Raw genomic sequence first — 27,022 nt, forward strand, 5'->3', positions numbered from 1 at the left:
ACAAGCACCTAGTGATTCTTTTTTTATTTTTTTAATATTTATTTATTCATGAGAGATACAGAGAGAGGCAGAGACACAGGCAGAGGGAGGAGAAGCAGCCTCCATGCAGGGAGCCCAATGTGGGACTCGATCCTGGGACTCCCGGAACATATTCTGAGCCGAAGGCAGACGCTCAACTGCTGAGCCACCCAGGTGTCCCAAGCACCTAGTGATTCTGTTTCAGGTGGTGAGTGGACATTGAGAAACACTATCCTACACTAAAATAGAACTGACAATAAAGTGCCAAAATGGCTTGGACGTTGACACACATGCTGTTTATGTATTTCAAGGCTTACTCATTTTTTTAAAATTTTTATTTTATTTTTTTTTAAGATTTTATTTATTCATGAGAGACAGAGAGACAGACAGACATAGGCAGAGGGAAAAGCAGGCTCCCCACCAGGAGCCTGATGTGGGACTCGATTCCAGGACCCCAGGTTCACAACCTGAGCTGGAGGCAGACACAACCATTGAGCCACCCAGGTGCCCCAGGGCTTACACATTTTTGAGAATGTATCCTCTCCTATATATGGCTTTTGTAAAATCCACATGGCTATCATCAGGAGCAAGACATAGACACTGTATTGGTGTTTAGTTTTGTCTTCCTAACTAGATTGTAATCACCTTACAGAGACTGCTTGGAGTCTTCTTAACTTTCCTCACAGTAGGGTGAGAAACCATTTTTAAGGCTGGAAAGTAGCTGGAATGCTCAGGATAAATCCCTGATACCTTCATTTTAACCTTCCTGAAAAACCCGGAAGCCATTTGATATTTGGTAACTTGTATTCATTTTCTAGGGCTGCCATAATAAAGTACCACAAACTGCATGGCTTAAACAACAGATATTTATTTCTTCACAGTTCTGGAGGCTCTAAGTCCGAGATCAAGGTGTCTGCAGGGTTGGTCTCTTCTGAGGCTTCTCTCTTTGGCTTGTAAATGGCCATCTTCTCCAGCATAAGAGCCACAATCCTGGTAAGTGCTTCATCAATTGTGATTCACAGATGGTCTTCCCTCTTTGTGTCCTAATCTCCTCTTCTTATAAGGATGCAAGTCATTTGGAATTAGGGCCTGTATTAATCACCCCACTTAAAATTTTAATTTCTGGGGATCCCTGGGTGGCTCAGCAGTTTAGTGCCTGGCTTCAGCCCAGGGCATGATCCTGGAGTCCCGGGATCATGTCCCATGTCAGGCTCCCTGCATGGAGCCTGCTTCTCCTCTGCCTGTATCTCTGCCTCTCTCTCAACCCCTCTCTCTCTCTGTCTCTCATGAAAAAATAAATAAAATCTTAAAAAAATAAAATTTTAATTTCCTCCTCAAATACCCTCACATTTTGAGGCAGTGGGGGTTAGCATTTCAACATATGAATTTTGGAACACAATTTAGCCCCTTCTAGCCATCTAGTTTCAGCTTCTAGAAGTGTGCCACTCCATTCACTCTCTTCTCTTCCACCTGTTAGTCTTGTATAGTAAGTTTTCTCCACCCTTTGGCTCTCTTCCTCCGCTGCTACAGATCTATTGGCTTGTGTAGCAAGAACTCAGGGAAGAGCTCTGAAGAGTTTATACTAGAGATGGGCAGGTTGTGGCATGCACCAAATAGCACAACACCGAGGAGCTGTTGAAATTGTAGATGTACTGTTTTAAAGACATAGTTGTCTACCCATTCATCTTAACGTTTGATAATAACTGGACCTTATGTAAGTGGTCTTGGGATATTCAAACTCATCCTTTGTTTTCTTCCACTGTAGTTCTTTCATCAGGCCTTTCCTTGTCTGGTTCTCCTCGGAGCTCAATTACCTCAAATATTCAGTGAGGACAAAAGCAGGATAAGGGCTTGCTAAAGTTTCACATAAGGACAGTTCCTGATAGTAACCTCCTGGTTTTGCAGTGTTCCTAAGGCTGATAAACAGCAACATCACTAAGAATCTTGGGGGCCAAGTTCCTATTACCTAATAAGAAATAGGAAACATTTATGAAAAGTAAGAGGCAGCCTCAAGATTTGTAGTTCTTTCCAAAGTCATTTCCTTCATGCCAGCATAAAAGCACTATTAGGAAGAGGCAAAGCTTCCCTTTAACTGGAGCTCTCCCCCACCCCCCAGTCAGCCAAGTCAAACATTTTGTTAAACCAGGAAGTTATGCTCAATTATCTTTAAAAAATTTTTATTAAAATTTTTTTTTGTATCAAGTTTTTGTTTAAACTCTAGTTAATATATAGTGTAATATAGGAATCAGGAGTAGAATTTACTAATTCATCACTGTTAAGTAGCACCCAGTGCTCATCACACTAAGTGCCCTCCTTAATACCCATCACCCATTAGCCTATTCTCCACCCACTGGAGCACCCACCTTCCCCTCCAGCAATATGCCCAATTATCTTTAAAGTTCTAACTTTTCCTATTTCTGTTCATTGACAGACGCATCCAATGACACAGTTATTCCAAATTTCTGTTTCCAGTCCCTACTTAAGTAGGTTGGTAAACTCTTGGAGAAGCCACCACCTAGTGGTATTATGAGGAGTCCTAGGTGAATATTGTTCTTGTTGACCAGTCTTCCTATCTTTCTGCCTTAGCTTCTGCCCAAGAACTTCTGACCTCAGGTGTGTATTTCTACCATTTTTGCCTTCTGACATAGAACTTCTTCCCACCAAATCATTTACCATACCTCTCCGGACCTTTAGAACAAGACAGTGCAAAGATCAGGAAATTATTCTGGGTGTTTCATTAAATTCTTGTAAGGGGTTAAACTCACCCCATATTTCTGAAGTGCATTTTTCTCCAATTTTCTTTCTTTTCCAGCCGATAATTGTATTATATACTGGGACTCTTTCGTGTTAATATTACTTTTCAACAGCCACCGTGAATGTCTTGCTGTGAAGTAACTGGCAAAGCTAGAGAAATTGGTTGGCTTCTGTTCATTGACGTGGTGTAACCACAATGGAGTTTGGGAGGCATGTGTCAATCCGAGAAATCAGGAAAGGACTGCCATCTATTTTCTCTGCTTAAGGTAGAAAGGACTGTTGTCCATCCCTTCTTACTGATTTTCCTTTATTGAGGCTTTCCCTCAATGCTCCAGGATCCTGCACCTCAGAACCCTTTGGGGTAGGGTGCTTTGCGGCTGCTGAGCAAGCCAAGGGGCTGGTTGTGTTGTTCCGGAGCAGGAGTTAGTTAGCCTGTACTAACTTGGAAACCAGCCTGTGTGATTCTTGGCGTTTAAGGATGCAATATCTATCTCTTCAGGGGGATAGGAATAAAAACGATAGGGTCCCTCGAGGCCTACACGGGTCAGTCCTCTTTGGTTCTGGACTCCCTTCCTGTGCTGCAAGCCCGCCGGCCCCTCACTTTCTGCAGCCCGGGCGCCTCTCTCTCTCCTGGGAGGTGCATGTGGGGCCATTTCCCTCATCTCCCTCTCCGCGAGGTGGGGGAAAAGGCCGGCTGGCTCCGTCCCCGCCCCCGGCAGAGGGGGCGGCGAAGGCCGAGCCGGGGGCGCCGCGACCGCCCGGGTCCCGCCCGCCCTCTCGCCGCTGGGCCCCGAATGGCAGAGCGGCGCTCGGACCATCCGCATCGCCTCACGTCGCCCCGCCCCGTGCCGCCCTCTCATTGGCTGTCGGCCGGCCCCGGGGCCCGCGCCTCTCCTCGAGGCCGGCCAGACTGCGCCGCAGCCGCGAGCGGGGTCGGAGGTGAACGTCCCGGAGTAACCCCGACGTAGTCACCTCATGGAGCTCGCTCGCTGAGGTGGGAGGCAGGGGCGGGGCGGGGGCGGGGCCGCGGCCGCCTCCCGTGAGGCCCCGCCCCTCCCCCGTGTGCCCGGCCGGCCTGGTGCTGCGCGCCTGTCAGCCATCGCCGGAGCTGCCGGCGTCTCCTCCTGCCTAGAACCGCCTCTGCTCGGGGGCTTCCCGGCGCCGCCGGACCCCGGACGCCTCCGCCCTGAGGTGAGGTGAGGGCCGCCCCAGAGCCTGTGATCCGGGATCTGGAGAGGCTGGGGCCCGGGGAGGGCAGCGGCAGCGGGGTGGGGGGGCGCCTCCCATCTTCCGCCCGCACGCGGCCCGGGCTCACTCCCGTCCGGACCCGTGCGGGGCAGCCCACTCCGCTCTGCAGTCCTGGGCCCTTGAGTTCCCCCTCCTGGGATAGCGGAGGGGACTGGGGTCTCGGGGTGGGAGCTGGGAGTTCAGACCCCGGAACTGGGAGTCGTACAGCCCAGGGCCTCCAAGGAGGGGCTGGGGTGTCTGCCTGGAGCTCGCCACCATCCCTCTCCCTAGCCTCGGCTTGGGCTGATTCCTTCCAGACCTCTCTCCGGTCCGACCCGGCGCCCGGGAGAGGGAGAAGACCCACGTGGGCGAGGGATGTTGAGGATTAGGTCCAGCTGCATTGAAAGTCGTCTTCCCCTCGCGGAGTGAGGTGTGGGGTGCAAGCGCCCTGGCTTCTGTTGCTCTTGCTGTGTCTTTGTGTTGTGGGAGCCAGGGCCAGGCGAGTTGTCCCTTGCCAGTTCCTGCCTCTGGATTTTATTATATTTTCTGTGAGGGACGTAGTAAATGTACATGTCTGTTTTTACTCTCCTTGCCGTTTGCTATACTGATCAAGGGAAGCTATTGGAGATAGAACGTAGGAAAGTGGATGTGAAGCTAGTGATTTCAAGGGGAAATGTGCGTAAAGGTTCTGCCTGGGTCAATGCCAACATTATTTTGGGTTTGAAGACGGAGAAGTAAACACTAGTGGACACTTGGAATCAGCTGTCATTATCGGGGACTTCTGTAGGCCTTGTGGGTTTTATAGAAGCATATAAAAATATAACTACTCAGGTTGGGGAAATACTTTAACTTCAGATGTTTTTTGTTTGAAGTTTAAGATGGAAATCAAAAGACCTGAGGACACCCTGATTTTATCTATTTAAGCAGTGTTTCTGTAATTTCCCAGTGTGTGGAATAAACCTAATGACTTGGTCTTCAGTCTCAAATGTTTGTCCCCTTGAATCTCTTTTCATTCATTTTTTTTTTTTTTTTCAACCCAAAGTGCAGAGTGCAGATTGAGAAGCATGCTTGCTTCTATTATATATCTGTGCTGACAGGCACTTTTAAGGAAAGTATTGTTAAAAAAAAAAAAAAAAAGTATTGTAGACCAATAGAGTAGGACAGCATCTGCAGTGTTTAGGTGGGTGCCTACTTGCTACAAAGTAGCAAGTCTCTTCCAACTTCTTGTCTCAGTTTCCTCTTTTCTAATTACAGGAGGACTATGGTGAATCCAAGAGTAATTAACAAACATAGTGAAGCATCCTATGAAAGTTATCAAAGGCATAGTATTAATTTACAAATTTGCCTCTGTTTACTTGTGTTGCAGAAGTTTTGTTTTTAAATGTTTTTTTTTTCAGTAATCTCTACATCCACTGTGGAATTTGAACCCACAACCTGGAGACCAAGAGTCACATGTTCCACGGTCGGAGCCATCCAGGCATCCCAAAAGTTTTGTTTTGAATTACCAGTGCAGACATAGCAGAAATACATCAAACATAAGATTTAGTTGTTTTAAAATCGTAGGGAAAGTGGGGAAATGGTGACATTTGTATTAATGAATTTACAGTTCAGATAATTGACTAAGTCATGTCAAAGAACTGGCATTGTGAAAGCCAGCTGCAGAACTCTGTGATCTGATACCTCTCTTAAATGCTGTGAACAGGTTCAGGTGTAGATCACTATGTAACATTCTTTTTCCTTTTCAATCAATGACTAGGAAAATTTTTTTAACCTGTCACACAGACTGGTTTAACAGGTCTGGGGCTAGTGTTTTTCTTTCTTGAAAAAAATTTTTCTTTGATAGCTAATATTCTTTTTTTTTTTAAGATTTTACTTATTTATTCATAAGAGACACAGTGATATAGGCAGAGGGAGAAGCAAGCTCCATGCAGGGAACCCGATGTGGGACTTGATCCTGGGACTCTGGGATCATGCCCTGAGCCAAGGGCAGATGCTCAACCGCTGAGCCACCCAGGCATCCCTGATAGTTAATATTCTAATAGTCTTCATTGAAGAAAGAAGTAAAATAAAAATTATTAGAATTAGACATTGATTATTTTTAAAAATATTTTATTTATTTATTTGAGTGAGAGAGAAAAAAACACATGCATGGAGGTGGGGGTGTGGGGTCAGAGGAAGAGGGAGAATCCCAAACAGATTCCCTACTGAGTGTGGACCGCAACATGGGGCTTGAACTCATGACTCTGAGATCCAGACCTGAGGTGAGATCAAGAGTCTGACGCTTAATGGACTGAGCCACCCAGGCGCCCCTGGAATTTAGTATTTCTAATTGGAAGAGTCTTTTTAACAATTTAGAAAAAAAATCTAACACAATCTTAAAGGTTAAGAATGATAGTAACTATGCATCAAGTACCTTTCCAAACTCTTAAAAAAAATTTCTATACTGGGGCACCTGAGTGGCTCAGGTTAAGTATCTGACTCTTGATTTCAGCTCAGGTCATGATCTCAGGGTTCTGGGATTAAGCCCTATTTCAGGCTCCATGTTCAGTGGGGACTCCCCGCTTGAGGATTTTCTCTGCTCCTTCCCTCGTTCCTGCCCTTGTGTGTGCGCGCTCTCTCTCTCTTTCTCTTTCTCTCTTAAATAAATTTTTTTTAAATGCAAATATATTTTTATTTTTTAGATTTTATTTATTTATTTGACAGTAAGGGAGTGAGAGTGTAAGCAGGGGGAATGGCATCCAGAGGGAAGGGGAGAAGCCCACTTCCTGCTGAGCAGAGATCCCCATAATAGGGCTCCATCCTAGGACCCTGGGATTATGACTTAAGCTAAAGGCAGATGCTTGCGGCTGAACCACCCAGGCGCCCAAATAAATAAATCTTTAAAAAAATTTCTGTACCTATTGAGGTGACTAACATTTTTAAAGGAAGTCTACATTGATCTTACACTTTAACAGATTATTGCTTAACTAGTTTTTTGTTCCATTAATTCTATAATTTAGTATTCACTACTTCAATTTAATAGACTATATGAAAATGATATTGAATAGGTAAGAAACTATGACAAATAGTTTCATAAGGACATTGCCTGAACACAAGGGATATGGATCTGACTGATAGTACATAAGTTCTTATGAGTTCAACCAATCAGTCTTAGATTATATATACTCTGAGGATACAGTTCTCTTATCAATTTGTTATTAAAGCTACCATAAAGCCATCTAATCTCCGGATGTTTAAGGAAGAAAGGGAAAGGTGCCTTCAGCAACAAGATGTTAAGTGCCTCACCCAAAGGTTTGTGGTCCCAGTTGATTTTGCCTCCCAATGATATTATTTGGGACTTAGGATCATTCCATCCTTTCAGCCTGCCAATCTCACCCTTCTTTATAGAAGGAACCAAAGTAGTGTTTACCACCATATGACATTAGGAATTGAAATTGCCTGGCAGTACTGGTTATAAATTACATCCCAGACAGAATAACTTGTATACATAATTTTCACCTTTTATTTTATTTATTTATTTATTTTTAAAGATTTGTTTATTTATTTATGATAGACATAGAGAAAGAGGCAGAGACACAGGCAGAGGGAGAAGCAGGCTCCATGCTGGGAGTCCGACATGGGACTCGATCCCGGGACTCCAGCATCGCACCCTGGGCCAAAGGCAGGCGCTAAACTGCTGAGCCACCCAGGGATCCCCAATTTTCACCTTTAAATGATAATATGTAAGTTTGAAAATTCTGAGTGAATTCATGAAGTTAAATTTGAAAAGCAGACTTAGTTTTGGAGAACTGTTTTCAGGAAAATACAAGGTTTCATTTACAAATATTTGATTATCTCCTATGATAGAAATAGAGTGTACACTTGCTAATGAAGTTCCTAAAAATTACTTTCTGTTTTTGTAGACAGCTTTCAAATCTGTCCTTAGTCATGTAAATTGACACTGAGTTGTTTATATTTTGTGCTTTTAGTGATACTTGTGGCCCTGACAAAATAAACCATATAATTTCCCTTTGATTCCATCTCATAAAGTCTAAGAACTTAATAGAGTGTATAACTGTTAGGATGTACCTTAGATTTTTTTTTTTTTTTTTTAAGTATGCTTCAGGGATGCCTGGGTGGGTCAGCGGTTTAGTGCCTGCCTTTGGCTCAGGCCTGATCCTAGAGTCCCAGGATCAAGTCTCATGTCGGGCTCCCTGTATGGAGCCTGCTTCTCCCTCTGCCTCTCTCTCACGCTTTCTCTCTGTCTCTCATGAATAAATAAATAAAAATATTTAAAATTAAGTATGCTCCATGCCCCGTATGGAGGCCAACATGGGGATTGAACTCATTACCCTGAGACTTGAGCTGAGATCAAGAGTTAGATGCTTAACCAACCGAGCCATCCAGGCGCACCTACCTTAGGAATTTTCTAGTCCAGTTTTCCACTCATTATGACAATATTTTATCTGATACTCCTGTTGAAAACTCCCCAATTATAGGCAGTTCATCATCTGACCTAATAAATCACAGGGCAACTAATTTTTCAGAGTTATTCATTTTTTTCAACTTAAAACTATTTCCCTAAAACCAAATAAGATGCTGTAATTCCTGGGTGCCTGGATGGCCCCTTCAGTTAAGTGTCTGCCTTCGGCTCAGTCATGATCTCACAGTTTTGGGATGTAGCCCTGTGTTGGACTCCCTGCTCAGCAAGGGGTCTGCTGTTCCCTCTCCCTCTGCTGCTCTCCACTATGCTTGCGCATGTTCTCTCTCTCTCTCTCTCAGATAAATAAATAAATAAATAAATAAATAAATAAATAAATAAATTGGAGAAAAAGAAGATGATGTAATCCCAAAAGAATTAGAAATCTGTTTTAACCTGTAAATTTCTCCGTCTTTGCCAGGTAACGTAAAGTGCCATGCCTTAATACATCCAGGAGGCTTGGGGGAGAGGGGGGCAAAAATAAAGCACCCTAGCAATATTTCTTCAAGAAAGAAATTGTTCTTTGAGACTCTGGAAGGCTGCTGACATACTTCAATTATGGCTCCCCCTTTTTCTGAATGCTGTTCTGTGAAATAAGATTATGAGGATAAATTGATTCATAACCCCAGAGCTTTTTGAATTCACAAAATTACTTTTTACCTGGAGGCCTCCAAATGTCTAGGGTATAATATTTGAAATAAACATGTGGCTGTGTCTCCTAGTTTTGTAACTCCCAATGTTCATTTGAATTCCTACAGAACACTCAGCCTGCAAAGGCCTAGTGTTTACACAGCATTGTGCAGTATTGGGTGTGTATTGGAGGTGGTAGATCTAAAACAATCAGAAGAAATAATAACTTTTCTCAGCTTCTTTGAGGAGGTAACTCATAGTTAACTATACAGTAACACATACTAATAAATAAGTGAATGACATATCTCTTGTCTACTTAAATGCTCAGGCAGTTATGAAATAAGATATCAGAGTGGTATAGACTTTAGTAAAGTTTTATCTTATTTTTTTTTTTAAAGATTTTTATTTATTTATTAATGAGGGACACAGAAAGAGGCAGAGACACAGGCAGAGGGAGAAGCAGGCTCTGTGCAGAGAGCCCGACGTGGGACTTGATACCGGGTCTCCAGGATCACGCCCTGGGCCAAAGGCAGGCGCCAAACTGCTGAGCCACCCAGGCTGCCCTAAAGTATTGTATTAAACTTATTTAAAATCCTTAGTTGCTGATACATTCACATAGTTCAAAATTTTAAACACAAAGACAGTCTCCTTCCAACCTTGTCTTGTAGCCACTCAGTTGTCACCAGAGGCAAGTGTTCTTAATTTCTTAATCATTATCTGACATACTGATTTAAATATAAAGTTGTTAATTTCTTAGTAATTATCAGATATTTTATTCATGTACAAACATGCTCATCTCTTCTGTCTCCCCTCTGCTGATTATTTAATATAAATTATGCATACTTTACACACCATTCTTCACCTTTCCTGTCTCTTTTTTTTTTTTTTTTAAAGATTTTATTTATTTATTCATAGAGACACACACAGACACACACACAGAGAGGCAGAAATACAGGCAGAGGGAGAAGCAGACTCCACGCAGAGAGCCTGACATGGGACTCGATCCAGGGTCTCCAGGATCATGCCCTGGGCTGCAGGCGGCACTAAACCACTGCGCCACCGGGGCTGCCCCACCTTTCCTGTCTTAACATAGGATGAACTTTTTACTTTTTTATTTTCATCAAAGTTATACATGCACATAGTTTAAAAAGTCCTATTGTTTTACAAAGTGTATTACAATAAAACAGCATTCCGTCACTCCTTCCCCCTTTCATTAATTTTAGCTGACATATTACTATATCCTTTTGTCTCTACATAACATTATCTTACTACCTCTCGATTATTCATTTTTAGGCATTTGTTATTGATGTCTTACTATAGAAGATGAGTGTTTGACTGTTTTTTTTTTAATATTTTATTTATTTATTCATGAGAGATAGAGAGAGGCAGAGACACAGGCAGAGGGAGAAGCAGGCTCCATGCGGGGAGCCCCATGTGGGACTCAATCCTGGGACTCCCAAGATCACATCCTGGGCCGAAGGCAGGAGCTAAACCGCTGAGCCACCCAGGGATCCCTTGACTCTGTTTTTTAACTGCATCACGTCAGGGGGCAACTAATGTTAGTTTGTCCTAGTAATGGTGATATTTAAACACTTAAGGTGATCACCATTGTAAGTATCCCCCTTTAATATAGTAGTATATAAGTATCCCCTTTTATAGTAATTAATATGTAATCTGTGAGGTATTTTTTTTTCCATTTTTCTTGTGGTAAAATACATATAAAATATACCATCTTGACCATTTAAAGGCATACAGTTCAATATTAAGTACATTTATAACCATGCATATCCATTAGTACCACCCATCCCCAAAACTTTTTTCATCTTGTGAAACTGAACTTCTATACCTACTAAACAATGGTTCTCCATTCTCAGCTCCCCATAACCCCTGCCAAACACCATTGTACTTCTGGTTTATATGATTTGACTAAGTACCTCATGTAAGTAGAATCATATAGCATTTGTCTTTTTTGTCACTGACTTATTTCACGTAGCATAATGTCCTCAAGGTTCATTCATATTGGAGCATATTGCAGAATTTCCTTCCTTTTTTAAGGCTGAATAACATTTAGCTGTATGCGTATGCCACATTTTGCTTATCCATTCATCCGTCATCCCACTGAGCTTTTCCCATGTATAAGCTATTGTGAATAATGCTGCTAAGAACATGGATGTAAAAATATATCTTTGAGAGCCTGTATTCATTTTTTTTGGGTATATATCCAAAAGTGGAATCGTTGGATTATATGGTAATTCTATTTTTAATTTTTTAAGGAACCACCATTACTCTTTTCTTCAGGGGCTATACCAGGTTACATTCCCACTGATAGTGCCCAAGGGTTCCAGTTTCTCCACATCCATGCCAACGCTTGTTTTCTGTTTTGTTTTTGTTTTCTGTTTTTGTTTTTGTTTTTGTTTTGATGTAGCCATCCTGGTTGGTATGGGTTGGTATCTTATTATTTTGATTTGCATCTCCCTAATGATTAGTGATGTTGAGTATATTGATCTGCTTATTAGCCACTCATACATCTTCTTTGGAGAAATTTTTTTGGGGGATGGGGCAGAGACATAGGCAGAGGGAGAAGCAGGCTCCATGCAGGAAGCCCGAAGTGGGACTCGATCCCAGGACTCTGGGATCATGCCCTGAGCCAAAGGCAGATGCTCAATCACTAAGCCACCCAGGTGTCCCGGAGAAATTTCATTTTAAGTCCTTTGCCCATTTTTTTTTTAAAGATTTTTGTTTATTTATTAATGAGAGACACAGAAAGAGGCAGAGACACAGGCAGAGGGAGAAGCAGGCTCTGTGCAGAGAGCCCGACGTGGGACTTGATCCTGGGACTCCAGGATCAGGTCCTGGGCTAAAGGCAGACGCTTCACTGCTGAACCACCCAGGCGTCCCATCCTTGCCCATTTTTGAATTGGGTTGGTTCTTATTGAGTTTTAACAGTTTTTTATGTATTCTGGATATTAATCTCTTTTTTTTTTTTTTTTAAAGATTTATTTATTTATTCATTCAGAGAGAGCGTGAGAGAGGCAGAGACACAGGCAGAGGGAGAAGCAGGCTCCATGCAGGAAGCCCGATGTGGGACTCGATCCTGGGTCTCCAGGATCACACCCAGGGCTGCAGGCGGCGCTAAACCGCTGCGCCACCAGGGCTGCCCTGGATATTAATCTCTTAACAGATACATGATTTGCAAGTATTTTCTCCCATTCTTTGGGTTGCATTTTTACTCTATTGATAGGGTCTTTTGAAGTGCAGTTTTCTTAATTTTCAAGAAGTCCAATTTGTCTATTTTTTCTATTGTTAAGGTAGCTCTTGGTGTCATATCCAAGAAAAAATTTTCCAAATCCAATGTTACAAACCTTTTGTCCTATGTTTCTTCTAAGAGTTTTATTAGTTTAGGTTTTATACTTAAAGACTTGACGCATTTTTAGTTAACTTTTTAATGTGGTGTTAGGGAAGAGTCCAACTTTGTATGTGGAGATCCCGTTTTCCTAGCACCATTTTTTGAAAAAGCTGTCCTTTCTTCATTAAGTGGTCTTAGCACCCTTGTCAAATATCATTTGACCATATACAAGAGGGTTTATTTCTGGGCTCTGTTTTTTTAATTGAAGTATAATTAACATAAAATGTTATATTAGTTTAGGTATATAATTCAATTCTAAGCATTACTTAGTGCTCATCACAAGTGTACTCTTAATCCCCTTCAACCTACTTCATTCTTACACCCTCCCACCTCCCCTCTGACAACCACCAGCTTGTTGTCTGTGGTTGAGAATCTGTTTTATTATTTGTCTCTTATTAAAAAAAGATTTATTCATTTATTTTTAGAGTTATGAACAAGCAAGCATGAGTGGGGGGAAGAGTAGAGGGAGAGAATCATCGAGAGGACTCTGTGCCAAGCCCAGAGCCTTATGTGGGCTTGATTTCAGGACCTGAGCTGAAACTAAGAGTCAGATGCTCAACTGACTGAGCTATCCAGGAGCCCCTATTTGTCTCTTTTTAAAATTCATTTGCTATGTTTCTTAAATTCTGCATATGAATGGAATCATATGGTATTTGTCTTTCTCTGACTTTATTTTACTTAGTGTTATACCCTCGAGGTTCATCCTGTTATTGCAAATGGCAAGATCCCATTCTTTTTGGGCTCTCTGTTCTGTTTCCCTGTTCTGTATATCTGTCTTTATACCAATACTGCAGCTTTGTGGTAAGTTTTAAAATCAGGAAGCATGAGTCTTCCAGTTATGTTCTTTTCAAGATTTCTCTGGCTATCTGGGGGTCCTTGGGATTCCATATGAATTTTAGGACAGGCTTTTCTGTTTCTGCAAAAAACATTTCTACATATAAAGTCATGTCACCTGCCCTACCACCCCCCGATTTTTAACATTTTCTGTTTCCATGTAATCTCTTTATCTAGTTGCATTTTTTCCCTTTCTTTCATGTTGGAGGTTTTACTCAGACATCTAGTAACTTTTAATTGTCTCCTTAATTTTAACAGGGGGCAATTGAAAAGCTAATTCAAGGTTATGAGAATATGAATGAGGCTGGTTGACCTACAAAGAAGTTAGGGTGATCTGGTGGGGCATCTTAGTTAGCAAACTCCAGTGTTACCATTTGAAGTTTTTTCCCTTGGTCTAGTTAGATTCTGCAAAGAAGGATCTTCTAATTTCTCTCCTGGTTGGTGAAAATTGGGGAAAGAAGGCTGGGAGCTATTACTCAATATGCTTACTTAATTTTTCCATTTTCAACATGGTATTATCCTCTTTACTGTTTCTGGTATCCCCCAGTCTAGAAACCTCATGTTTAACCCTCTCCAGAGAATAAATCTCCAGTCTTTTATCAGGACATTAGAGCAGCAGGCACCTGGGTTAACTAGTTGGGAAGAAAATCAAGGATCTGAAGCCTCTGAAATAGAATTTCAACCAGATCCTCTTTATCTCCATCATTCACTTCCATGTTCTGAACATTTTGAAGATTCTTTGGTATAAAGTATATTGATTCTGAGTTTACCACAGATGGCTTATGATTCGGTTTCCCAGATTTGGGTAGTCGTTTATCATGTTTCTACCTGCTTTCTAAGAAAATTACCTTGCTGTTGTCTCCCCTGACTTTCTTTTGTGGGGGTGGGGGAGATGAGGGTCTTTTGTGGGTTATATCTTTAAAAAAAATTCCTTTACTTTTGTTTTTTCAGTAGGATTTTAGGCAGAAGCAAAATGGATATGTGTTCAGAGCACCTGGGTGGCTCAGTGGTTGAGCGCCTGCCTTTGGCTCAGGTCGGGATCCCGAGGTCCTGGGATCAAGTCCCGCGTGAGGCTTCCTGCAGGGAGCCTGCTTCTCCCTCTGCCTATGTCTCTGCCTCTCTCTCTCTGTTTCTCATGAATAAATATATAAATTTTTTTAAAAAGATTTTATTTATTTATTTATTCATTCATTCACTCATTCATTCATGAGACACCAGAAAGGCAGGCGCTCAACCACTGAGCCACCCAGGCATCCCAATAGATAAAATCAATATTTATTTATTTTATTTATTAGATTTTGTTTATTTATTCATGAGACACACACACACACACACACACACACACACACAGGCAGAGACACGGGCAGAGGGAGAAGCAGGCTCCTCACAGGGAGCCCGATGCGGGACTCGATCCCGGGACTCCAGGATCACGCCCTGGGCCGAAGGCAGGCGCCAAACTGCTGAGCCACTCAGGAATCCCCTAAATAAAATCTTTTAATAAAAAAATAGATATGTGTTCAACCCATTGTCTTTATCCAGAAGTTTGGCAAGGCTTCTTTATTTATATTTTTAAAGATTTTATTTATTGATTGATGAGAGACACAGAGAGAGAGGCAGAGACACAGGCAGAGGGAGAAGCAGACTCCATGCAGGGAGCCCGATGTGGGGCTCGATCCCTGAACTCCAGGATCACGCCGTGAGCCAAAGGTAGACACCTAACCACCGAGCCACCCAGGTGTCCCTGGCAAGGCTTCTTTAAATATTTCTTGGAAGATGCAGAAGCTTTCACCAGCTTTATCCTTGAAAAATATTCTATATCCCTGGACTGAGAAATGAGGAATAGAATAGACAATTACGCAATGTTATGTTTTCTGACTACTGTACCCTAAAGAAGTATAGTCTTGTTTTACAAAACAAAAACAAAAACAACATAACAAGTCTCCAGCTGGGTCTTGAAGGAAATTACCTCAAACTCTTGAAGCCATTCAGGTCTCATATTTCTCATAAATCATTGTATTCTATAGCCTGAGTGTTTACTCTGTGGCTTCTTCTACATGGAATGCTTCTTGCTCTTGGTCCTTGTTTATATACTGGTTTTTCATTGTTAATGTCTTCTCACTCCGGGAACTCCTTGATCCCTTTCCTCACCAGTACTACCTCCAAGTCTGGATAAAGTACTTTTCTTTTTTGTGTTTCTACATCTAGCAATTATTATACTACTATAAATTTATGTTTCTTTATGTATCTATAGCATCTTAGCCAGGGACCAAATCATTTTTATTCCATCTCACTATTTGGGACACAAGTACTTGTTTTTTAAAAAATTAAAAAACAACAACAAAAAAAAACCTAACTCTCTCATGGATACTAAATTAATACTAAAATCCATTTAAAAGTTCGTCAGTAAAATGACAAAAATGAAAAAGTCATAATTGATGATTTCTTTTGAAGAAATTTAAATGAAGTTACTATCACTTAAAAGGCAACGATGTGTGGTTACTTTTATCAGTGACTAAGAAAACGAATTGCTGCTTCTTCATTAGAATCACTTGGGAAATACTGTCACTTGAGTTCAAGGGAAACATCCTAAGTAAGTTTGGTAAAATCTGTTCTGTTTTAGAGAAATATCCCTGGGTGAAATGCAGACTGACTTTTATTTTTTTATTTTTTATTTTTTAAAAGATTTTATTTATTCATGACAGACACAGAGAGAGAGAGGGAGAGGCAGAGACACAGGCAGAGGGAGAAGCAGGCTCCATGCAGGGAGCCTGATGTGGGACTTGATCCTGGGTCTCCAGGATCATGTCTCAGGCGAAGGTGGCGCTAAACCGCTAGGCCACCAGGGCTGCCCAAGGCTGACTTTTAAATAAGTGAATTAGCTATAACTAGCTTTATCCCATTTTCAGGCACACAGAGTATAGTTTGGGAGCCTTCTGCAAATATTTTGAAGGGTTTCCAAATAAAAGTTCAAGAACATTTTAACACTTTTTTTTAATAGGAGAGAATTTGACAATGCCAACAATTTGGTCTAATGAAGAAATATTTTTAAAGATTTTATTTATTTATTCATATTTATTTATTCATGAGAAACATGCACACAGAGAGGCAGAGACAAGAGACAGAGGGAGAAGCAGGCTCTATGCAGGGAGCCCGATGGGGTATTCAATCCCGGGACCATGGGATCCCTCCCTGAGCCAAAGGCAGATGCTCAACCGCTGAGCCACCCAGGCGTCCAGAAGAAGATTTTTCTTTGGATAAACAATATACTACCACTCTATCTGGGGGGAGGCCTTCTTTTGGAGTTGGTAAGAGAGCAACAATATGAGCCTTCCTCAGAAGTCACTTGCATTGTTTTTTTTCTTTTTAGAGAAGAGGATCTTAACCTGATTCCTGGCAAGGCTTTGGGAGTCCTAAACTTGTATGTGAGCAGAATTTTGGGTGAAGGTGAATTTTTGTCAAGAAAGTCCATAGCTTTTATAAGATTCCTTTTTTCTTTTTAAAGATTTTATTTACTTATTCATGAGAGACACACAGATCGAGAGAGGCAGAGACACAGGCAGAGGGAGAAGCAGGCTCCACGCAGGGAGCCTGATGTGGGACTCAATCCCAGGTCTCCAGGATCAGGCCCTGGGCTGAAGGCGGCATAAACCGTTGAGCCATCCGGGCTGCCCCTTTATCAGATTCCTAATAGTGTCTTGACCTAAGGAAGTTTAAGAACCGTTGGTTTATATATTAAATTACTGTGTTGCTCTCTAGTGAGAGTATAAAGTGGAGGAGGCAAGACAGGATTAATTGTGACTCAAGACTTTTTTGAAGTATGTTTAACTGGTACAAAAATTCACAGAACAGTATTCATTCTCATGAAGTGTGGTATACTCTTAACATTTTCTGTTCTATTTCATTTTTAATGACTTTTTTTTTTTTTTTTAATAAGCTATGCTCAAGGTGGGGCTTAAACTCATGACCCCAACATCAAGAGTGGAATGCTCTACTGACTGTACCAGCCAGGCACCACTTCATTTTTATTTTATTTTATTTTATTTTATTTTATTTTATTTTATTTTATTTTATTTTATTTTAATTAATTAATTTATTTATTGTTTTTGTTTTTAAAGATTTTATTTATTTATTCATGAGAGACACAGAGAGAGAGAGAGAGAGAGAGGCAGAGACACAGGCAGAGGGAGAAGCAGGCTCCATGCAGGGAGCCTGACGTGGGACTCGATCCCAGGTCTCCAGGATCATGCCCTGGGCTGAAGGTGGCGCAAAACTGCTGAGCCACCTGGGCTGCCCGCCCCTTCATTTTTAAATTGTTGGTTGTAACTCTCTAAATTTATTTCGTAGTATTCTTCATGGTGGTAACCCATAAACAGTGGTCTAGTATATAGCTTACAGAATACTTTTCATTTGTCGTCAGTCTTCACAGCAATCCCCCGAGGTAATATATGACCCTTTTATTTTTGCAGATGACGAGGCTCAGAGATGTTAAGTGACTTGTTCATGTTTGCACTGCCAATATTTGGCAGAGTCAGAATTTGATCTTGAGTCCTAGGTTTTGACTCCACCTCCACGGCACCTTTGGTTGCAACTGATTCAAACCACTTCCCTTTTCTTCCTCTTCTCACAGCCTCTTCCCTACCACAATTGTAGGGAATAATGCTAGTTTAGACTACATAATTGGGTAAATCCAGCTTCCGCAGCACTGCCCCAATCCTGTCATTTGTTATTTGAGGTCTTCTCTTAGAAGTTCTGGATTTTTTCTCCACCCTGGATATTTGTCAGTGTCAGCCAACAGTGAAACTTGATATTCAGATCTCTGGGTCTCCAGCTGTGATTCTGATTCAGTAGATCTGGGGATTTAGACATACATGTTTTAAAAAATGACAATAGGGGGCATCCTGGGTGGCTCAGCGGTTTAGCGCTGCCTTCGGCCCAGGGCGTGATCCCTGCGTTTGATCATAGGCCTCAGGCTTGGCAGTCTGTGTTCTCCCTCCAGAAAGGCCTGTGCTACTTGCATCCCATTTGGTCTCCTCCACTGGCTATTCCTCACATAGCTTAAGGAAATGCCAGGGGTGGCTGGCCTCCACTTTGAGCCACCCTATTGCCATTTTTTTTTTTTTTAAGATTTTATTTATATTCATGAGAGACAGAAAGAGACAGAGGCAGAGGGAGAAGCAGGCTCCATGTAGGGAGCCTGAAGTGGGACTTGATCCCGGGTCAAACCATTACAAACACAAGTACCCTCACCTCAGAGACATGAGCTTTACTGGCCTGTCTATAGCTACTTTGGAAGAGTTTAAGGAAATGAATAAAGGCTTGTGGAAGAAACTGCAGCAGGAATTTGCCCCCAGGGGATACCTGGGTGGCTCAGCGGTTGGGCATCTGCCTTTGGCTCAGGGTGTGATCCCAGAGTCCCAGGATTGAGTCCTACATTGGGCTTCCTATGGAGCCTGCTTCTCCCTCTGCCTGTGTCTCTGCCTCTCTCTCTCTCTGTGTCTTTCGTGAATAGATAAATAAAATCTTAAAAAAAAAAAAAAAAAGGAATTTGCCCCCCAGGAATTACGAGGAGAAGCAGAAGGCATGGGCTCAGTCCTTATCTCGCCCATGCTCCTGAGTGGAGTCTTCTAGTTGCCATCATAAATAAAAACTGCCTGATTCCTACCCACCCGACCCCCTAAAAAAGCTCCATAGTCCTGAAACTAATAATAATATTGTGTGTCAGGTATACTAAAATTTTTTTTTAATTTAAATAAATAAATAGCTCCATAGGTGATTGTGGGTTTTTTTTTTTTGTTTGTTTTTTTTTTTTTTTTTTAAGATTTTATTTATTCATGAGAGACACAGAGAAAGAGGCAGAGACACAGGCAGAGGGAGAAGCAGGCTCCCTGCAAGGACATGGGACTTGATCCCGGGACTCCAGGATCATGCCCCGGGGCAAAGGCAGGAGCTAAACCGCTGAGCCACCCAGGGATCCCTCTCCATAGGTGATTGTTATACATAATCAAAGTTGAGAATTTTTACCCTACATACATATAAATTGTTGAGCATGGAAGGAAACCTAGGATTTGGAAAACAATGAGAGACTCCTTGATCCCTTAGAGTTTTAGGGACTTAATTTAATGCAAAATCTGTCCCCTTCCTGGCTTCCAGCCTTGTGTGTGGGTATAACCATTTGGAGATATAATCGGAGTCTAACTGAATTGTAGGGGTTCTAGTGGTTCTCTTCTCCCCACTGCTTTTTTGATGAAATGCTGGATATCATAGGGTTGGAATATGTTCACTGAAGTATAAAGTTGGAAAAGGCACCTTGTGAAATGGTAAGCTTGGATTATTTAATACTCTGATGAGAAATAAAATCTTTGAATGTGTAATGCTTTTGATTTATAGATTAGAACAAATAATAAACAGCTGAACCTTATGCTTCAAGTTAAATAATAAATTTGATAAGAAAATTGATACTTTTGAAAAAAAGAAAATTGATACTTTGAGTATTATAATTTCGTATTTTGCTGAGCAAAACAGAAATTGCTAAAATTGGATTTCGTAAAAAAAATGCTTCAAATCTCTCTTTCTCTCTTTAGTTCTTTTTGGAGGTGGATATCTGCTCAGACAGTGAGAATTATAAGAGGTCAGTTACAAATAATGTTCTTTTATGTTTACAGTATGATGAAAATTTTATGTTCATGTGCTAAAATATTAAACCATAGACTTTTATGGTAAAAGTTGCCTTTTACAAAAGAACACAGGCAGATATAGGGGATAACCTGAAGTGGATGGTCTGACAATGATAGTATTCCAGCCCCTACCCCCTCCTTCTCTTTAATACAGGACTAGAATCAATGGAAATGGGACAGGCTGAAAAGTAGCTTCTAGAATTTCTGGACAGCTACTCAGTGATTTTCCATACATGACCTCTCTTTTCTGGTGGTTTGTGGGCTTGTGCCTGGGGATGCCATTCAGTAGAATTGCTGGTTGGTAGATAGGCTCTTTAACTGCTGACAACTGAGCTGCTTCCAATCTTTGCAACACTTCAGGGGAGGCTGCCTTCATGTTCTTCTTAGCCAGGAAAGAAGAATTTGAAGTTGACCTTAAGAAGCCTCTCATTTATTGATCCATTTCTTTTCCTTCTCCCATGGAATCAGAGAAGGGCTCTTTTCTCACGAATTTTATTTTTTTGTGTAGTCATTTAATTTTGGTCAGACTATAAACTAGAACATGCCCCCGAGTGCCTTATTTATTTCTCCTGTGAAGAAGGCAGCCTGTGTTTTCTGTGTTGAGATGGAATTTGGAATTTTGCAGGGGGAGAGGGTCTCATTATTTTTTAAAACTTGATTATTTACTGCTCTAAAATATGAAGTAGTCTTTTTTGTTGCTGTATCTTTTGATGTTCTTCAAAGGGGTCAATCTGTTAGAACTTTCCTTCCTTCCCTTACTTTCTCCTTTTCTCACTTTTTCCTTTCTTCCTTTTTTTCTTTCTTTTTTTTAAATTTCTTTTTTAAGGATTTTATTTATTTATTCATGAGAGACACAGAGAGAGAGGAAGAGACACAGGCAGAGGGAGAAGCAGGCTCCATGCAGGGAGCCCAATGTGGGACTTGCATCGGGACTTCAGGATCACACCCTGGGCCGAAGGCAGGTGCTAGACCACTGGGCCACTCAGGGATCCCTGCTTTTTTTCTTTTTAAATGATTTGGTTTTCTTTTAGATTTCTGGAAGTAACTATCTTAATAAAATTTGGAGACATTTAAAAATCATTTTAAAGAAATCTAATATTCCAAGGGAGACATGTATAGTAAATTTAGATGTCCGTTTTTTCCTGTTGCATGCTATTTATATGATTCTAGTTTTTTTTTTTTCCTTAAAGATTTTATTTATTTATTTGAGAGCGAGCGAGAGAGAGAGAGAGAGCTAGAGAGTACAAGCAGGGGGGAGCACTAAGCAGGTAGCCCAATGCGGATCTTTATCTGAGGACACTGGGATCATGACCTTAGCCAAAGACAGACACTTAACCAACTGAGCCATCTAGGTATCTCCTGATTCTAGGTTTTTTTTTTTTTTTTTTTTTTAATTTTTATTTATTTATGATAGAGAGAGAGAGAGAGAGAGGCAGAGACACAGGCAGAGGGAGAAGCAGGCTCCATGCACCGGGAGCCCGACGTGGGATTCGATCCCGGGTCTCCAGGATCGCGCCCTGGGTCAAAGGCAGGCGCCAAACCGCTGCGCCACCCAGGGATCCCCTGATTCTAGTTTTTAAAATAAGTTAACTTAAGTAATCTCTAACTCACTCTTAGGAAATATCTACAAGTAACTTTTTTTTTTAGCATTCCTGGCAATTTGTTAGTTTTATTCTTCTAGCAGAATGGTTTTCAAATTTTAGGACTTGTTAAAATATACATTACTGGGCCCCAACCTGTAGATTCTGATACAGTTAATTGCTCTGTGGTAGGGCCCAAGAATCTTTTAAAAGGTACCCCAGTGCTGCTGCTGCTGCTGCTGCTGCTGCTCTGAAACTACACTTTTTGAGAACCACTGATATATCGTTTACAAATACTATTTTATTTTGTCTTTGTAAATGAGTAAGCTCTGGTTCACAAATCACACAAGAATAATGGTGCACATGTCATTTTAACATGTTTAATGATGATTTCCAAACATTTTAAAATCTTGATGTTTTGTTATCTTATGCCAAAGAATATTGCTCTCTACCTACTCTTACACTTCAAAGTAGTCTACAACATAATTTATCAATAAATTTTTTTTACCTATTGATATACCATCTCTTAGAGCACCTCAAAATCAAGATTGGGAATATTCCTTTCCAAATTAAAATTGTTAGGCTGCAAGCAGTTCAATTCTGAGTTGATATGTAGTTCTGAAAGTTTTTTTATAGGATTTTTTTTGAATGACAGAATAAATATTGTTTCTTTTAGCCTTGGTTTTTATTGTTATTGTGGGCTTTGAACTATGTTCTGGTCTTTGTTAATTAGTTTGATAGTAGTTGGAAATATTTAATTCTGACTAATAAGGCCCTATACCTACAGAACTTACACTTAATTGAGATGACCTCTCCCTTATTTTTTTTTTAAATTTTTATTTATTTATGATAGTCACAGAGAGAGAGAGAGAGGCAGAGACATAGGCAGAGGGAGAAGCAGGCTCCATGCACCGGGAGCCCGACGTGGGACTTGATCCCGGGTCTCCAGGATCGCGCCCTGGGCCAAAGGCAGGCGCCAAACCGCTGCGCCACCCAGGGATCCCCCTCTCCCTTATTTTAATTATAGATTTTGAATTTGATAGATTCATTTTCTCCCTATCAATGTCAGCACATTAGAGCCAAAAGTAGACATTTTGGGGTGAATTTTTTAACAATTGTAATTGAAGAAAAAACTCATGAGGACAAGTAAAGATTTCTTTTTCTAATTAAAAAATACCCATCTGGGGCAGCCTGGATGGCTCAGTGGTTTAGCGTCACCTTCAGCCCAGGGCATGATCCTGGAGACCTGGGATCAAGACCCACATCAGGCTCCCTGCATAGAGCCTGCTTCTCCCGCTGCCTGTGTCTCTGCCTCTCTCTGTCTCTCTCAAGAATAAATAAATAGAATCTTAAAAAAAAATACCCATCTGGAGTTTACTTTAAAGCAGACTGTGTGTGTGTGTGTGTGTGTGTGTGTGTGTGTATTAAGGTATCACAGTCCATATATTTTATGTGTATATACTTATACAAAAATAACTTATGTAAAATTCAGAGCCTCTCACAGTATAGTGTTGGAAGGAGGTGATAGTTATGCACTTTACTCTAAATACCTTGTTTGAAATGACCACAATGCTCCCCAAATCTTTTCTCTCATTCTCCTCAGTACTGACAACTGAAGTAACAATATTATGAGCAGCTTTCACCTACTGCAAAGATTTCTCCATTATTCATAATTATCTCTTGGACGTTATCAAATTGATAGAGATTGGGAATGGCTTATAGTTTTTTGAAGGAGATTTCTTTGAGGAAGAGGGAGCTAATTTAATTTTTTAGGCATAGTTATCATGATCTAGATTTTCTTCCCTTGTAGAAAACGGAGGCCCTGAAATAGAATAATCAAAGAAACTAGTTGTCAAACTATGTTGCTTCCACATGCCAGCTGTAGTATATTAGGTGTAATCTGTGACTATCCTCTGATACAGATTATTATCCATAATCTGGTTTTCTCACTATTTTCTTCGTAGCTTTGAGAGCTCATTTTGAAAGAATAATGGATGAACCATCCCCCTTGGCCAAACCTCTGGAGCTGAACCAGCACTCCCGATTCATAATTGGTTCTGTGTCTGAAGATAACTCAGAGGATGAAATTAGCAACCTGGTGAAGCTGGATCTCCTGGAGGAGAAGGAGGGCTCTCTATCACCAGCTTCTGTTGGCTCAGATACACTTTCTGACTTGGGGATCTCCAGCCTACAGGACGGCTTGGCCTTACACATGAGGTAAGACAGAAATTTAATGTTTTACTTATTTAACATGACCTATTGGTTTCATTGATTTTGTTCTGGAAAGAGCAAGAATAATTTTAGCCAAGATTGTTCCACTTTGGGCAGCCCCAGTGGCACAGCGGTTTAGCGCCACCTGCAGCCCAGGGTGTGATCCTGGAGACCCTGGATCCAGTCCCACATCAGGCTCCCTGCATGGAGCCTGCTTCTCCCTCTGCCTGTGTCTCTGCCTCTCTCTCTCTCTCTCTCTCTCTCTCTCTCTGTCTCTCATGAATAAATAAATAAAATCTTAAAAAAAAAAAAAAAAGATTGTTCCACTTTTTCCTGCATCACTGGACTTGAAACTTTGGTGAATAAATGAGAAATGATATATTTGGCATGAAGTGTAGTTTTCAAAGTATCTTTTCCTAAATATTCCTCTCAACTTTCTCCTGTTCTTTCTACATACTAGGTCTCTTAGTGACATCTAGTCAGTGAGAATTAGGTTGAGGAATTTTGTTTTCTGTATTACTTTCATGTTGTAACTATCTTAATGATTGATAAGACTTTTGCAGGGTTGCGCAAATTTATAGTAATCTTTCTTTGAACTGCTTTACTATGTCAGAAAGGTATAATCTATTTCTGGCAGTGTCAGTCCTCAATAACAACCTGTGGCAGGAATAAAAGGTTGTTATAGACCTCTCCTTTTTCTCTAGAAATAGAATTCTTTATATGTAATCTAGAATGTCAGTAAATAGCAACACTAGATTATTCTTATTTATTGATGTTTGATTATACGACTAGTATGTGATATACTAACCTTTGGTCATTTGCTCCGCATTTCTTGGATTACAGGGTGTGGATTAGTGGTTTTTGGTTTTCCCTGTACATCAGAATCACTTGATGGAGCCTTAAGAAATGAGACTCATCTTCAGAGATTCTGATTCATTTGATAATTGGCTTGGTTTGGAGCTGGGGCATTTTTCTTTTAAACTATCCGTGTGATTCTAATGTACAGCCAGGTTTGAGATGATAGGTCTAGCAGAGATAAACATTAGTTAGAGTGGCTATTGCTGTTATTATCTTGGTACTTCTATTATTAATGGATCATTAAAATAATTAAGCTCCTTTTTATATACTCAAGATATAGACTGTATAGTAAAATCCCATTCTGCGTCTGGCTAAATGTGACTCTCCTGGGACTTTGGGGTTCTTGCTTCTGAAACATAGGGTAGTAAGTGTTGATGGTCACCCCCATTTAGCTATGTAGAGGTCAAAAGAAAAGAGTTAAGCCAGTTAATTATGTTTTATGTCACAAATTCCTAGACCTGCAGTGAACCAGAGAGATAATGTAGTCTAATGCCTTTTATTTAAGTAGATGAGAGAACTGAAGCCTAAAGAGGGGAAATAACTTGCCTAAGGGTGAATAGCTGGAAGACTGGAATTCAGAATCAAGTGCCCTGATTCCATTTCAGTAACTTTCCTACTCTACTTCCCTGACAATAAGTGTCTTAATTATATAGCTAGTTCAGACAAAGTTGGTTTTCAGAAATCAATGAACAAAGGATTTTATCTAATCTCTGGGCTTTTAAAAAGAGGAATAGAGGGCAGTATTTTGTGGCAGATAAAAGGGGTCAAGTCTTTATATAAACATTTTTTAGAACTTTATAGCTCACTTAATGGTTGACCTGAAGGCTAATACTGGTGGTGATATCTTAACCCTTCAAGGTCATTTGTAAATGTGTGGGGGTGGTGACTGGTGGGACTAGAGGGGATACATTCCAGGACCCTCAGTGGATGCCTGAAACTGCAGATAGTACCGAACCTCTATATACTATGTTTTTTCCTATACGTACATAACCTATGTTAAAGTTTAATTTATAGGGATGCCAGGGTGGCTCAGCAGTTAAGCATTTGCCTTCGGCTCACAGCGTGATCGCAGGATTCCAGGATCAAATCCCGCATCAGTCTCCTGGAAGGGAGCCTGCTTCTCTCTCTGTCTATGTCTCTGCCTCTCTCTCTGTGTCTTTCATAAATAAATAAAATCTTAAAATTTTTTTTAAATTTATAAATTAGGCATGGTAAAGTATTAACAGTAATAACTAATAATAAAATAGAATAGTTATAATAATATGTTATAATAAAAGTTATGTGAATGTAGTTTTCTCTCTCAAAAATCATATACCAAACTCACCCTTGTGATGATGTGAGGATAAAATGCCTACATGATGAGATGAAGTGAGGTGAATGATGTAGGCATTGTGACATAGCTTTAGGCTACTATTGACCTTCTCATGATGTGTTAGGAGAAGGATCATCTGCTTCCAGATGGCTGTTGACTGTGGGTAATGGAAACCTTGGAACATGAGACCACAGATAAGGGAGGACTACTACTGTACACTTGCATTTAAGGGACAGAGGACCAATGATTCTAAACCTTCTTCAATGTACTAGATAATCTCACATAGCCAAGAATTGTCCTCAAACTGTTGTAATGCTCCTGTTGGGAAAGACCGGGTTAAATCTAAATTCTTAAAGCCACACAGCAGCACCTTGAGAAATTTGTCCAATTTGAGACTGTGTGAAACAGACTGTCCATTTGTTGGATTAGGAAATTGCAAGTTTAGCAATGATGATATAAACACCATTATAGGAAACTAGCCAGTGATTTGCAAGGCAGCTTGTAGTTGCCAAGTTATTCCCAAAATCGATGGCTCTTATTGCAAAAGACTGTGTGGTCAGTGGTATGAGTGCCTGAGAATATTTTTGCAAGCGCTTCTGTTGGAAAACTCATGCCCATAGCTTGTGGAAGAGCCATGGATTGAAGTGTGATCAGCAGTCTGAGGAGTTCCCACTTGCTTCTTAGCTATTTAATGTTTCAAAATAGAACACATGTTTTCCATTGATCCATTTCTAAGTCTTTTGTGGATATGGTATCCTTGGGGTTAATTTAAATTGAGTCAAATTTGCTTGATATTAGAGAGAACTTTGTTCTTGCACCTGCCACCAATTAGATAATGTGACCACAGAGAATTCATAAAAATTACCTCTTTGGACTCATTTTCTTCATCTATGAAAATGAAGATAGTGGTTCAGAAACCCTTTTTTCACTCTTTGAGCCCAGAGTTAGAGACTAGGTGAATTTAGGATTAGCTTCCTGAATGAACGATCTAATCTTTTATAGGCAATATAGATTAAAGGGGCAGCTGCATTTCTAAGAGGTGATTACTAAAGGTCATCT

The 27,022-nt window shown here is 40.7% G+C and overlaps 2 protein-coding genes across 16 annotated transcripts in view; one reads left to right on the forward strand and one right to left on the reverse strand.

The window, feature by feature from the left end:
* C16H17orf78 (chromosome 16 C17orf78 homolog) overlaps positions 1-26,113 on the reverse strand; it is a 47,545-nt gene extending 21,432 nt beyond the window's left edge. Inside the window, 1 exon segment of the mRNA XM_077852309.1 lies at positions 25,976-26,113. Within this exon segment, the coding sequence (XP_077708435.1) occupies positions 25,976-26,099 (124 nt within the window). The 5' untranslated portion in view covers positions 26,100-26,113.
* The window catches only part of ACACA (acetyl-CoA carboxylase alpha), a 283,732-nt gene that overhangs the window by 40,349 nt on the left and 216,361 nt on the right, over positions 1-27,022 (forward strand). For 5 of the 15 annotated variants that reach the window (XM_077852296.1, XM_077852297.1, XM_077852299.1 and 2 more), the window contains 3 exons: positions 900-1,011; positions 19,910-19,956; positions 23,547-23,799. In XM_077852296.1, coding sequence (XP_077708422.1) covers positions 23,573-23,799 — 227 coding nt within the window. In that variant the 5' untranslated portion in view covers positions 900-1,011; positions 19,910-19,956; positions 23,547-23,572. Of the gene's footprint in view, positions 1-899; positions 1,012-3,812; positions 3,964-19,909; positions 19,957-23,546; positions 23,800-27,022 lie in introns of those variants that run through there. The other 10 variants (XM_077852292.1, XM_077852302.1, XM_077852294.1 and 7 more) reach the window with 4 other exon arrangements.

Source organism: Canis aureus, chromosome 16 (assembly GCF_053574225.1).
Source record: "Canis aureus isolate CA01 chromosome 16, VMU_Caureus_v.1.0, whole genome shotgun sequence".
In the NCBI taxonomy this organism is placed as follows: Eukaryota; Metazoa; Chordata; class Mammalia; order Carnivora; family Canidae; genus Canis; species Canis aureus.